The sequence below is a fragment of the Panthera leo genome, chromosome A3 (assembly GCF_018350215.1).
Source record: "Panthera leo isolate Ple1 chromosome A3, P.leo_Ple1_pat1.1, whole genome shotgun sequence".
NCBI lineage: Eukaryota > Metazoa > Chordata > Mammalia > Carnivora > Felidae > Panthera > Panthera leo.
Window position 1 is genome coordinate 30,089,259 of NC_056681.1, and position 14,822 is coordinate 30,104,080.

At 40.6% G+C, this 14,822-nt stretch overlaps 1 protein-coding gene across 8 annotated transcripts in view; it reads left to right on the forward strand.

The window, feature by feature from the left end:
- The window catches only part of ATRN (attractin), a 158,007-nt gene that overhangs the window by 102,461 nt on the left and 40,724 nt on the right, over positions 1-14,822 (forward strand). For all 8 annotated transcript variants that reach the window (XM_042931504.1, XM_042931497.1, XM_042931498.1 and 5 more), the window contains exons 22-24: positions 149-243; positions 2,874-2,952; positions 4,861-5,018. In XM_042931504.1, the coding sequence (XP_042787438.1) occupies positions 149-243; positions 2,874-2,952; positions 4,861-5,018 (332 nt within the window). The remainder of the gene's footprint in view (positions 1-148; positions 244-2,873; positions 2,953-4,860; positions 5,019-14,822) is intronic.

Genomic DNA, 14,822 nt, shown 5'->3' on the forward strand with positions numbered 1-14,822 from the left:
TCCTTTGAAAAGCTTCCTAGTTCCCAGTTATAAGTGAGCTAAAAGTGTTTCCTGGCTGTTGAATATTTATAAGAAAATCAGTCTGTATCTCTAAAGACTTGTTCTGTTTTGTTTTAATTTTTGAATATACATTTCTTTCTTTCTATAGATACTCTTCTTATTGACTATCAGTTCACCTTTAGCCTATCCCAGGAAGATGACCGCTATTACACAGCCATCAATTTTGTGGCGACACCTGATGAAGTAAGATTTTAAAAGTTTTCTTGCTTTGTTTTGAATTCATGTGACTCTTTTTCTTGATCCTTATGGATAGAAGCACGGCATTAGCATGGTCTCCAAAGTGGAGTACGCAGGACTGTTTAGAGGTGCAGGAAAGAAATGTTAGGATCTACATTTTATCTCCTCTCCATCTCAAAGACAAGAGTGACGTTGTTAAGATTTGTCAGGATCTGATACACAGGCTGACACTGACTCCACACATACTTGGTTTGCCCATCAACCCATTGCATCCCCATACAGGAAAGGAGAGCAGACTGCAAGGGGAGCTCCCCGTTAGAGGGGCGCATGGCAAGGCCCAGATTTATTTCTTAAAATGGACCAGACGCTTAACAAGTACCCTCAAGACGGACTGCAGATTGAAATGAATGCCAGTGATACGAGGACAATGGCAGAGGTGACGCTTCCATGCCTAGAATAAGTTGTTAGCCTCAGTAGGAGATAAAACTGGTGAAGGTGCAATCGAGTCCAACAAGAAGTTGACCAGAAATCATTGAAATTATTAAGACTGTTGTTTGAAATGTGGGTTTATATCTTCTTTCATTAATGATGAACCACAGCCTGCCATAAGGTACTACCTAGGGGTAGAGGGAGCCAACATAGCACTACATTTAAAAGTGAAGCATTTAGAACATGAAGGCACACCTATATGATTTTTTTCAATGAAATATAAAGTCATTCAATGGCCAGTCCAGTACGTAATGAAATTTCAGTAAACTTGATGATAAATTATTTAGGAACCTCGTTTTAAACTTTAAACTTTAAACTTTCTTATTTCTCATCAACATACACAAAGCCATTTACAGTCACAAAATTCCTGTCACAATAAACATAACAAATAATACACAGAGGATAATATGACAGTAGGCCCATTTATATTCCTTTGTTAACAAACATTGTTAACATTAGTAAATTAAAAAAAAATAAATAAATTAGTAGTAGAATAAAATCCAGAGTGTGGGATGTTTATTATATAATGAAATGAAAGTAAGATTTATTTTTTATATTCCATTTTAATGGTAAATTTAAAGAAAAATGAACTAGAGAAAATCTATTCCAATGAGTGAATTTCTTTTTAAGTAAAAACAATAAGTAACCTTAATGAAAATATTCTGTGGACACACTGTATGTCGTATCATTTGAATGGCTCTGGTGACTGGTATTTAAAAAAAAAAAGGTTTTAAGATAAGGTTATACCAAAGTACCACACATGAAATTTGTTTAATACCTTATTCCTCAGCAAGTGGTTGAAGGATGTCTTTCAGGATGTGATTGATGTTGTTGATTTTATTTTAAATAAACAAGACTCCTCGTAATACTTCTTGATGAGGTGAGGAGCTACGAAAATCTTTTAACCTCTCTGGAGTTCCCTGTTTATCTTATGACAGAATATTTAATAGAATTATCCAATGTGTATGTTCTGTCTTTTATAAAAGCACTAGGATTTCAAGTTTATTGATCCTTTCCAAAAGAAGTAATTATTAGTAGTGTGCTTCCAATAAACATAAACACTTGAGCTGTCCCCTGCAAGAGGACAACAGGTTATATCAGTAAATGAGAAGGTAAATAACTGCTTTGCAAGAGAAACTTCTGGATTGGAGATCACATTTTGAAAATGACTGTTTGGAAATGTTTCCATTGTTGTGATTTTGTGCTGTAAAGACCATTACAAATCTTACCGATCTGACTTGTTTTTTGATCTTTCAAGATACAGAATTTCAGCAGGATTGGATCCATTTACAAAATTTAAAAATATGACATCTGATTCACTTGCAAAAACAACTCTTTGACCACAAGAAAGAGATTTATTCGTCAAATTTCAGTGAAAACTTAAAATTAGCATCAGTTTACCCATTGTAGCCAACAGTGCACTTCTTCCCATTGGCTCAGCACATTTCTCAGAGATGTCTTTTTCAGTCATTAAAATCAAGGATCAAAATAACCTAGCTCTTCAAATAGTTGTCTTTAAGTGGTAAAGGGATTTCAAAACTAATGAGGAATATTCAGTCATATTTCTCTTGATTTTTTTTAGTGAGAGAAAAATGTTTTTTCAAATCCCGAATGGACACAAAGTATTTTTTTAAGTTAGTTTATTTCAATTTTATATGCTTTTTTTAAAAGCCATTTCCATTTTGGAGAACTTCACAATATATGTAATCTATCAGCTCAGAAGTATGTAGGTTTAATTTATAAATACACATAAACTGTTAAGTGTTTATGTATTGGTGTGAGCTCTCCAGACATTTGGAGCCCAACTACCTAGATGATCCTTACGACGCTGCTTCCCTTAACATAGGCCATATGATTTAAGACATTGTGCTCTGGTGAGGGGTTTTTTAAAAGATACTTTTTCATAGAGTTAGGCATATGATAAAGCATTAAATTATATATACTTTTAAGGGAGAGAAATGAAATTTATTTGGGAAAACTGGTTAGAAATGTTAACTCATATTTTATAAGTGTGAGTTTCTTTTAAGACATCGTAAAATATGTTTTGTAATGAAGAAAATTGAGAGTAATAAAATTTGATTACTGTTTTCTTTCAAAATCTGGAAACCGTTATAATTAATTTTCTAACTGTTCGCACCTCTCATCAGCAAAACAGGGATTTGGACATGTTCATCAATGCCTCCAAAAACTTCAACCTCAACATCACCTGGGCCGCCAGCTTCTCAGGTAAAGACATACCTAGAGAAGACCTTTGAAGTGGAAGTAGCAGATTGAGAAAAGTGATGTAGTTGTTGAGAAAGGGGGCGCTGGGGACAGACAGATGGGTTTGAAACCCACTTTTGCCACTTACTACCTGGGAGACCTTGAACCAAGTGTCCAAACCCCTCTCTAAACCTTAGGGTTGTCGTAAAGAGAAGATAACGATACTTACCTCCTAGAACTGCTGTGTAGATGAACTTAGGTTATACGTGCCAGCGCCTAGCACGGTGTCAGACTCAGTACGTGCTCACCACCCCTGCCCTGCTACCAGCTTTAATAGCATTGCTGTAGCCACTGCTCTGGCACTCCCGTCACCTCCCCATCCATGCTTCAGAAGGACAATATGGAAATGACTCAGAGTTGCAAGAAATGGAAATATTTTAAATAGAATGAGATCTTAGTAAGTAAGGGGAAATATACTTTGGGAATTAAATCAAGCTCTCAGAGCATAGTGTTTGCTAGCCTGTTTACCTTGCTACGATTCACTAAAGAAAATCTGAAGAAGTAACAGGTGGGCCTGATGTAGTGCTTATGAACGTAGCTTGGCAGATCTGGGTTTGAACTCTGCCTGTTACTATGCTGCACTGTGCGATTAGGCAAATTCAGCTTTCTGAGCCAGTTTCTCGTGTATACAAGGGATGATTAAAACACCTAGCTGTGCAGAACATGGTGAGGATGAAATGACATAATAAACAAAGTAGTCAAGGTAGTGCTTGAAACACTACCTTGAGCAGGGGAGGGCGAGAGAGAGAGGGAGACACAGAATCCGAAGCAGGCTCCAGGCTCTGAGCTGTCAGCACAGAGCCTGACGCGGGGCTCGAACTCACGGACTGTGAGATCATGACCTGAGCTGAAGTCGGATGCTCAACCAACTGAGCCACCCAGGCACCCCTAAACGTAACCTTTGTATGTATTATGTTTATCATATCTTAAAAGATATGCTATCTATCTTAAGACATGCTTATCACGTTTTAAAAGATTGTATAGAATTCAGAGAAGGTTTAGAAACTTGCGGTGAGGAGACACTTCTAAGAAAAAGTCGGAATTATGAGAGCCTTGGGAGAAGGGCAACATCTGTGAGCATGTGAATGCTTTTCAATGATTCTCTTAATGAGGACCCAAAAACCTGGGCTCCAGTCACAGTATTTAATGCAGACATGGGGAAAAAAAATCTGTTTTTTGAGTCTTTGTAGATACTAGAATTCCTGGCTAAGGGAGAATATGGAATATTGAAGGGCTATTTGGGAAGAGGATAAGTTTATGCCAGATTGAGGGGATTTAAATACAGTTGTAGCTGATAACAGAAGGGACGGAGTGATTCCCTAGAGCTCCTTTCTCCCTGCTGCTGTTGAGACATGAGGTCACTGCTAGTTAGGAAGGGAGAGGTGACTCTGTCCCTGATATGGGGGATCAAGAGTACTGACAAACAGGTATAAAGGGGAAACGTAAAGCAGTTGAAGTGTTAACGTGCAGAGTGAGGGCCATTGCTTGTCAGCAGGATTCCAGTGGTATCTGTATTTTCACAACTGCATGCCATCGTTTCAGTGCTGAGGAGTCCCGAGACCCCTGCAAAGCATTCTGGTTAAGGGCACAGCATTGTGTATCTGCCTTCCTGCTGCAAATCTCACCTCTGCTTCTTGCTGGCTGTGTGACCTGAGCCAAGTTACTAAATTTCTCTGAACCTCAGTTTCCTGATCTATAAATGAGAATAATAAGAGTTGTTAGAACTAAAGGAGATTGTGCTCTTAAAGGCTATTCCTGGAACATAGTGAGTGTTAAGTAAATGCTAAACTGTCATTATTAATGAGGACAGATTCTGCCCAAAAAAAGAAAAAAAAATGGGGCTCTTGTATTTCATTCTTTTCTTCCTGACAGCTGGAACCCAGGCTGGAGAAGAGATGCCTGTTGTTTCAAAAACCAACATTAAGGAGTACAAAGATAGCTTCTCTAATGAGAAATTTGATTTTCGCAACCATCCAAATATCACTTTCTTCGTCTATGTCAGTAATTTCACCTGGCCCATCAAAATTCAGGTAAGAAGTGCTTTTTGGTCTCAACCTGCAGACATAGTGAAATCTCTTCAGTGGAGGCTAAATCCACTAATTTGGAACTTGAGGTAAATGAGGTGCACAGTATAGCTTTGCCTTTGTAGTCTCTGTGGCAAAGGAACGTGAACACCTGAGCACCGTAAAGAAGGTGTGGTGGGGATGGCTTCAGTCACTTGAGAAGGGAAATGATCCACGCTCTTGAAAGCAACTCGGCACATAACACGTTCGGTAACTACAGCTGTATTCATTTCTTCGATGAGCACTTGCCATGTAAAAGCCTATAGAGCTTCGGTTCTGGGGGAAGGTGGGTATAAATGAAATAAACACACTTCTAACCAGCGAGAGCCAGAGTGTGGGATGTGCCATACAGAAAGATGCCACAAATGCGGGCAGAGTTTAAAGGAAGATAGCATTGGGTGGCAGCACAAGGTTGCCTGTAAGAGCACAGGCCCTGCAGTCGGACAGGGGGATGCGTCCTGGCTTGCTCCTAGACAGATCGTGTAGCCGCTCCACACCTCAGATTTTTTGTGTATGTGACCTGAAAGCATGTCACCTGCTGCTGCCACCAATGTTATCAACCTTGATCGTTTTCTCTGTTCTTGGGTGACCAGTAGACTCCCTCTTATCCAAGACCCGTGACCTCATTTTTGCTCTTTATCATCTGCCACTGTCCTCAAGTGCCTTGCCTCCATACTTTTCTCTTTTACCCCCTGTGTGGAATTCAGGGCTGGGTGGACTTCCAAGCGCTGGTTCACCTTTAGCCATCGAAGCACAGTCACAGGACTGGTCTGTGGCCGTTCACCGACTCTCAGAAGCAAGTCGTCACTGATCAGTGACGATGTGTTTGAAAAGGACTTGTGGTGATTTTGTGTCCATGCCTTGGGACTGTGACTACAGAGCAATCTTCTCCTTCCTGGAATGTGAGGATAGGTTCTGTGTTGTGGTTTTTTTTCTCACCAACCACTTTCCTTTTTCTGTCTAGTGGTCTACCAATGTGCTCATCCTCTAATCGGCTTTTCCCGTTGCTCTTAGACACTGTCTGCTTCCCTCCTTGGCCAGCCTTCTCATAGTGTTGGCTCCCTATCTGTGCTTCCTCTTATCTACTCATCCATCAGCCCACACAGCAGTGCCTCCTTCCCTCACCACATCCTGAAACTGTCCTGTCTTAGCAGATGCCAGTCACTGAATTCTTCAGTCTCCTCACTGCTCTCTTGCTCACAGAGTGGTTTGAGTCACTGTCTTTCTGGCCTTCCTGGTCCTTTCTTTCCCTGATTCTCTGGCCAGTCTCCAGGGAATCTCCTTCCTTAAATATTGGGGTTGTCTGCGAATCAGTCACATCCCATACAGTTTCCCGGGGTAATTCCATCCCACCTGTAAGACTTATGGGATTCTCTGTATTGGTGATTCTCAGTGCTGTCTCCAGCCCAGCTTATACTTGAGCTCCAGACCAATATTCTTGGTGGCTGCCTAGACATCTCTACCTGGACAATCACAAGCTCCTGCCTTTCGCACATAGTCATTCCTATGACCTCAGCCCCAAACCCCAGGCCTCTTTTCTCAGTGAATGACACCACCATTCGTCCAATTTCCTTTTGCTTTCCTTGTTAGATGTGTATATCAAGGTTAAACTAACCATTAGTAATTATAAATTGATTTTTTCTTCTTTCTGGAAGAGATCATATAAGATTAGAATTCTATGACCCTTGAGTACCTGATAGATCTCTCCTGTAAAATCATGAGATTTTGGTGTTTTATTTGTGGAGATTTTTTTAAACTGTTGTTTCAGCTTCTTTAAAAGTTATAGGATATTTTGGCTTTTCCCTTTCTGTTTGAGTCATTTAAAATAATTTTTCCTAGTTATTATTTATTTAATTTTTTTCAGATGTATAGACATAAAGTTACTCACACTATCCTCTTATCTAATTTTTGCAGCATCTCTGCTTAAGAGTACTGAATCAGGGCGCCTGGGTGGCTCAGTTGGTTAAGCCACAACCTTCGGCTCAGGTCATGATCTCACAGTTTGTGAGTTTGAGCCCTGCGTCGGGCTCTGTGCTGACAGCTCAGAGCCTGGAGCCTACTTCAGATTCTGTGTCTCCCCCTCTCTCTACCCCTCCCCTGCTCACACTCTGTGTCTCTCTGTCTCTCAATAATAATGTTAAAAAAATCATAATAAAATAAATAAAAAAGAGTACTGAATCATACACTTAAAAATGCTTAAAATGGAGAGCACCTGGGGGTGCCTGGGTGGCTCAGTCGGTTGAGTGTCCGACTTCGGCTCAGGTCATGATCTCACCATTTGTGAGTTCGAGCTCTGCGCAGAGCTCTGTGCTGACAGCTCAGAGGGAGCCTGCTTCAGATTCTGTGTCTCCCTCTCTCTCTGCCCCTAACCCACTCATCTTCTGTCTCTGTCTCTCTCAAAAATAAACATGAAAAATTTTTTTTTAATTAAATAAATAAAGAAAATAAAATGGGGAGTACCTGGGTGGCTCAGTTGGTTAAGCGTCCAACTTTGGCTCAGGTCACGATTTCACGGTTTGTGGGTTCATGCCCCACATCGGGCTCTGTGCTGACAGCTGGGAGCCTGGAGCCTGCTTCGGATTCTGTGTCTCCCTCTCTTTCTCTGCCCCTCCCCTGCTTGTGCTCTCTCTCTCAAAAATAAATAAATAAGCATTAAAAAAAAAAAAAAGTTAATGGGGCGCCTGGGTGGCTCAGTCGGTTGGGCGGCCGACTTCGGCTCAGGTCATGATCTCACGGTCCGTGAGTTTGAGCCCCGCGTTGGGCTCTGTGCTGACAGCTCAGAGCCTGGAGCCTGCTTCATATTCTGTGTCTCCCTCTCTCTGACCCTCCCCTGTTCATGCTCTGTCTCTCCCTGTCTCAAAAATAAATAAACATTAAAAAAAAAAAATTTTTTTTTAAATAAAAAAAAAAGTTAAAATGGTAAATTTTACCTTATGTAGGTTTTACCCTAATTTTAAAAAGTTTTAAATATCACAGCAAGACTTTTTTTTTTTTTTTTTGGTAAATATAGATAAACTTAATCTAAAGTTTATACAAAAAGGCAGAGAGTCTCCAATAGCTGTAACAAGTGTGAAAAAGAGGAATAAAGTGGGAGGAATCACTGTATATAATGTTAAGGTTTATTGTTTAGTTACAGTAATCAAGACTTTGTGGTTGTTGGTGGAGGGATAGACAGATCAAGGAATAGAATAAAGAACCCTGAAACAGAACCACGTAAATATGTCGATACGATTTTTAACAAAGAAACAAAGACAATTAATTCAGTGGAGGAAGGATAGCCTTTTCAAATAAGTACCGCTGGAACAATTGGGCAACAACAGACAAATAAATGAACTTTGATCTAAACCTCACATCTTACACAAAATCAGCTCATTATAGATCATACCTTTTTTTTCCTAAGTAAAGTGGCTACTTATTCAGCCTCTTGTCATGTCAAAATGTTTTGTGCATATGCCACTATAATTAGCACACCCTCTGTAACAGGCAAAATTGTACATCAAATTATATTTCATGTTACCTCATTATATAAAAATATAAAGTAAAAATGATCTATCATTTCCATGTAACATTACTATTAAACAATTCAGCAGTAGATAATGAAGTGTGAAATCTTAGTAAAATATGATACAGGAAGAGCATAATGTAATTCTCACTTGTCGTTATTTGTTATGAATATACAAAGACAAATTTTTTAAATGTTATATTTACTGAGATTCTGGCAATAGCTTTATGTAACAAGACACAGCATACCAGGCCTGCCACTCAACTTGTTTATGGTAACTCTCAGCTTCAATCTGAAGCTGTTTAAAAAAAAACAAAAAAACAAAAAAATCAAAAGCCTGCTTTTTTTTTTTTTTTAACATGCTAAGTATTTTGGCAAGTGTGCCGTTAAACACAGTAAGGAATTTAAGATAGCAAGAATAAGAAGTTAATAAAAAGTACCTGTGTCTATTTGAAATGATTCCTCTCCAAAGCCAAAGTGTAGTCCAAATTAATTCAAATGTTATAACACATTCTCATGCTAAAAAACATTCAATATTATTGAAGTGGAGGTAAATCCCGGAACTTTGGGGGCTCTGCCATGCTGCAAAGGGCTGTTTCTCTGGTTCACTTGACAGAGTCCCAGGATATCAAAGGGCAAGACTGCTGTACGCAGCTCTGACCGCCCATGAAGCATGGCTACGGTGTCCTCAAAAATAGGGTGTGTGAGGATAACAGGCACGCTACTCTGCTAGCTAAAGAGATAGCACCCTCCCCCTCAGAGGCCCCTTCCCAAGATAAATGAAAGTATTTAAGGGGAAAAAATTAAAAGACACTTATCTACAGAGTAAGGATTTTGAAATAATGTGATCGCTGTTTCAGAAATGTTAACTGGAGTCATCTGGCCATTTTTGATTACATCTTAATGATGTGTCCACGTTCAGTTTCTGTGGACTCATCATTAGATCCTTCTAGTCAAAAATATTAATTTTAGGGACTCTTGGGTGGCTCAGTCGGTTAAGTGTTCAACTCTTGATTTCAGCTCAGGTTATGATCTCACTGTTTGTGAGATAGAGCCCTGCATCGGGCTGTGTAGTGGTCGGGCTCTGCACTGTCAGTGCAGAGCCTGCTTGGGGTTCATTCTCTCTCTCTCTCTCTCTCTCTCTCTCTCTCTCTCTCTCTCTCCCCCCCCCCCCCCCCCAAAAAAATAAACATTAAAAAATATTAATTTTATCTCCAAATACTGTAACCACTAGCACAACTGCAGTGTGTTATCTCCAGGAGTTATTAAGCACGGGAAGAGAAAAAATAGAGACACAGAATCCAAAGCAGGCTCCAGGCTCTGAGCTGTCAGCACAGACCCCGACTCGGGGCTCCAACTCATGAACCACAAGATCATGACCTGAACCAAAGTCGGACGCTTAATCGACTGACCCACTCAGGCGCCCCTTGAAGAAGAACTTTATATCCTAAGTCTGGGCAAAAGATTTCTAGATTTGACAACAAAAACATGACCCATAAAGGAAGAAATTGATAAATTGGACCACATCAAGACCAAAAGCTTTTGCTCTATGTAGTAAGACCCTGGCAAGAGGATGAAACAGTAAGCTACATACTGGGAGAAAATATTTGCAAATCATATTTCTAACAAAGCACTTGTATCTAGACTATAACAGTTCTCAAAACTCAACACTTTAAAAAAGAAGTGCTCTAATTTAAAAATGAACAAAAGATGTGAAGAGACAGTTCATCAAGTAGATTATACGTTACGGCAAATAAGGACATGAGATACGCAGATTCAGAAGCCACTAAAGAAATGCAAATTAAAACCACAATGAGACATCACCACATACCTATCAAAATAGTGAGAACACCGAATGCTTGAGAGAATACAAAGAAATTGGATCACACATACATTGCTGGTGGGAAAGTAAGATGGTATAGCCACTCCGGAAAGTAGTTTGGCATCTTCTTATCAAACTAAACTTGCACTTAGTATACAACCCAGCATTTGCGTTCCTGGGCATTTATCCCAGAGAAATGAAAACCGGTGATTACACAGACACCTGTACACCCATGTTTATAGCACCTGTGCAGCAATATTCAGCAGCGTTACTCATAATAGCCCCAACTAGAAACTACCCAAATATTCTTCAGCAGGTTAATGGCCACACTGTGCTACATACATATCATACGTATATGTATGCAATACATATACATATGTAATAGCAATAAAAAGAAATAAACTATCGATACAATAATTTGGATGAATCCCAAGGAAATTTTGCTGAGGTGGGGGGAGGCTTAGCAATTTGTATACTGTATGATTCCATTTCTATAACATTTGAAAATAAAAATTTTAGGGGCGCCTGGGTGGCTCAGTCGGTTAAGCGTCCAACTTCAGCTCAGGTCACGATCTCGCGGTCCATGAGTTCGAGCCCCCGCGTTGGGCTCTGGGCTGATGGCTCAGAGCCTGGAGCCTGCTTCCGATTCTGTGTCTCCCTCTCTCTCTGTCCCTCCCCCGTTCATGCTCTGTCTCTCTCTGTCCCCAAAATAAATAAACGTTAAAAAAAAAATTTTTTTTAAATAAAAAAAAGAAAATAAAAATTTTAGACCAAAAATAGAGATTTGTCTACTGAAGCTTCAACTTTTTCTGACTTTTCCTGACTGACCTCAGGACCTTCTTAAAAGTGTTCACCTGATTAGGTCAGGCCCACCCGCACTCAAGGGGAGAGGATTATGCAGCGTGAATACACCAAGGTAATGGGAATCTTAGGTGGCACCCAGGGATTTATTTAGGTTGTTTGGCCCCATAGAGGTTGAGCTGTAGGCTCTAGTCAATACAATTTCACTTTGGTAACGTCTAACACTATCCAATTATAGATCAGATACATTTATAAAATATTTGATTTGGGGTCTAGTAAATATTATTTCTTGGCTTGTTTTAAGTTGAGGTTGTTTTCATACTGACATACCTTGTTACTTCTGACTCTGATTGAACTTTAGGCTTTGTTGTGTATAGCCGAAAAATGATGAACGTTTTTAAGGTTCTTAGTGAAAATCTTATGCTGCTGACATTTTTCCCATTTAGAAAGAGGGCTCCGTGCATATAAACAGGCTCTTGTGCTGGAGATAGTCGTGCTCTTGCCAATGCTGAGTTCTAGTTTTTTTTCCTCCCAGTGCCCTGTTGCTCCACCCTCTGAAAGCCACTGAAATGGTTTTAGAGCATTTCCTTCTAGAGGGATCTCTTCCCCACACTTACTTTTAAAAAGTACTAATTTTAAGTTTAAGAGTCAAAGGGATGTTGACTTTCTGCCTGATTTTCTGTTCTTCACCTGGGCTGGATCACTTACTTGAGTAAGATCCACTTATGAAAGCTGTATTCAGGAGCACTTTCGAAAATAAACTATGGCGTGCTCACCATTTAATTTGCCAAGCTTTCCTTGAACGAGCAGGTAAGTTCTATTGGAAATGTGTCTTTTTACTCTTTGGTACAACTAACTGTAGTATTTGCAGGCAGCGTAAATAGAGCTGCGGCATTGCGCGTCCTCGGTGTCTGCACACGACACCCGTTCTCTGTGCACTCGGGACTGTACCTGGATGTGTGCCGTGTGGAGGGCTCAGCCTGCCTCCTCCTGCACACATCCAGCGGTGTGCTCAACAAAGGGGGCTGTACGTGTCTGTACTGCTCTGTTTTCCTCAGAGCCTTAGCTTTTCTAGATGTGGTTAGCTCTTAAACACACCCATGCACACTTAGAGACTATCCAGATTCGGTAAAAATGTAGAGACTAATTTATGGAAAAGAGTAAGGAAGTGTCTAAATGGTGCAGGATAGGTCATTCGGTTAAATTTTAGTATGGCTTTCAATGCAGGCAAAGCCTTTTTGTCCTTGATTCTCATTTTTTAAAGCAGAATAACTGAGGAAATCTAGTTCTCAGAATTCATATAAACATTGGCACTTTAAAAATTGTAATGCTGAACTCAAGTTCCTTCACTCTGTACCAATCCCAGGATTCTTTTCCATAATTAGGAACAGATCAAAACCTGTAACTGCTAACTGAGGGAATTTGAAACCAACTGTAAAAATCCTTGTAGACACAGTTAAAAAAAAAACAAAACACAACACCCAGATTGAAAAGGCCTTGTGTGTAGAAGGGTGGTGGGTGTGTTGGGGCCAGTTGTGCATGTTTTCTGGTCAGTTGCTCCTGTGGGTGAGCGCCCCTCCCTCAGCCTCTGCTTTCTGAAAGCAATCCTGCGTGTCCTTGTCAGAGGGACTCAGCTGGCATAGCCATGCCCATAGTTTGGGAGGGTAGGTATTCAAGATAGAGAATGGACAGGCAGATGTTTTGTGTGAGCTGGGAAGGTGGGCAGTGAAGCTGGGGTTCAGGCTTGTTACTGGCTCTGCAACAGAGGTTGTTATTGTAATGTGGAACTAATATTAAAGCCTTCTCCGTGCTGGGTGTTTCATCTGCTGGTTTATGTAAGAGGCTAGTGTTCACAAGTGAAGGCAACACGGAATTTGTATTGAGAACTGGGCATTCATTTGGACTTTAGGTTTATAGGTGCTAACAGGATTACTCCACTAAGCAAAGGATGTATGAGACTTCACTCAGATATGCTTCTTTTGGTAACAGTTTTGTTGAGATATAATCCACATACTATACAATTCGCCCCGTGCACCCTTTAGTAGTTTTTAGTATATTCACAGAGTTATGTAACTTTGCCTTCAATCAATTTTAGAGTATTTCATCACCCCAGAAAGAAACCCTCAGTAGCGGTCACTCCCCGTTCCTCCCTCCCCTTAGCCCCTGGCGACCACCAGTCTACTTTCTATCCCTATAGCTTTGCCTATTCTGGGCATTTCGTAATAATGTAATTACATAATATACGGTCCTTTGAGACTGCCTTTTTTCACTTAGCATACTGATTTCAAGATTCATTTATATTTAGTATGTCTGAGTACTTAACTCCATTTTAAGATTGAATGATATTGTATGGATATACATATGCCACATTTTATTTATCCATTCATCTGTTGATGGATACTTGGGTTGTTTTCACTCTTTGGCTATTGTGAGTAATGTCAAATATACTTTTAATGTTTATATTATTGTATAATGATAATGATGGCATATGTACATACCTCCTGGTGTCAGATATCTGTACCTTAAAAGTTTTAAGAATTATAAAGCCATGAAATACATCTAGAACTGAGCGACTTAAAGCATAAGTCTTTCTTTGTTTCAAAGTGGCATTTAAGGTTCTTATACTATCTTGTGATTTTCATTAGGATCATTATTTATTATTCCTTCTTGAAAGCCTCCTCTCTTTCACTTTCCACCTATGGCTTTGGCTGTTTCTTCTTAGTTTTTTAATACCATTGTTCCCTTGGATTTCCTCTGGACCCATTCTCCCTGGATAGTTTCATCGACACCATCTGTGAAAAACACCTATGGCTAGGAAGGGTAAATCTCCATTACTAACAGACCTCTCTCGTGTGACCTCCATATCCAGGACCCAATAGGCTTCCCTTAACATCCACTCACTCCACAGACTTGTAGCCCAAAGCAGCAGTCTTGAATGGATAGGAGGAGCTGTCGGACGCGGGGTGGCAGGATGTGCCCACATTCTTCTGGGAGCCCTGGGAGGAGAGGGGAGTGTCCCATGCCACCTGGGTCTGAGTGAGGATGAGCAGTACCAGGGCTGAGTGTCAGGAACGTGAGGTTGGGGAGTAGGGGTGTTTGGGGTGGGGAAAGGGCATACCCAGTCACTTTCAAGAACAAGCAGGAGTTCACCAGAGGTGAAGTGGCAGCTCTGTGAGCAAGGTGCTGGAGAACTAGGCAGAGGCTGTCATGACGAGACTGGAGGCTTCAGCAGAGGGGTTGAACCCTGACCTGAAAACCACTGGGAATTGTTGATGTGTCATAAGCCAAGAAGTGTCCAAAGATCAGTGTTTTTGAAAGACCCTTTTGGCAGCAGTTGGGAGAATGGTTTGGCCTGAGTTGGGAAGTCCAGGTAGAATTCTTACTTGGAAACCCAGGGGAGTGGGTCCATCAGGGGTCCCTCAGATACACCCGGTAGCAACTTTCTTTCCTCATCTGTGCCTCCACGGCTGTAGACTTGTCAAACTTTTCACTCTACAAAGATTTCCTTAAGGGCAAGGAGGATGCCTTATATGTCTGTGTCCTCAGTGTCCTAGCATAGTGTTGATCAGCTGTAGACACTTCACAAACGTGCACTAGATGGATGAATAGTTGTAGGTACGAGAGCTTTCGGGTTGGTATCAGAACT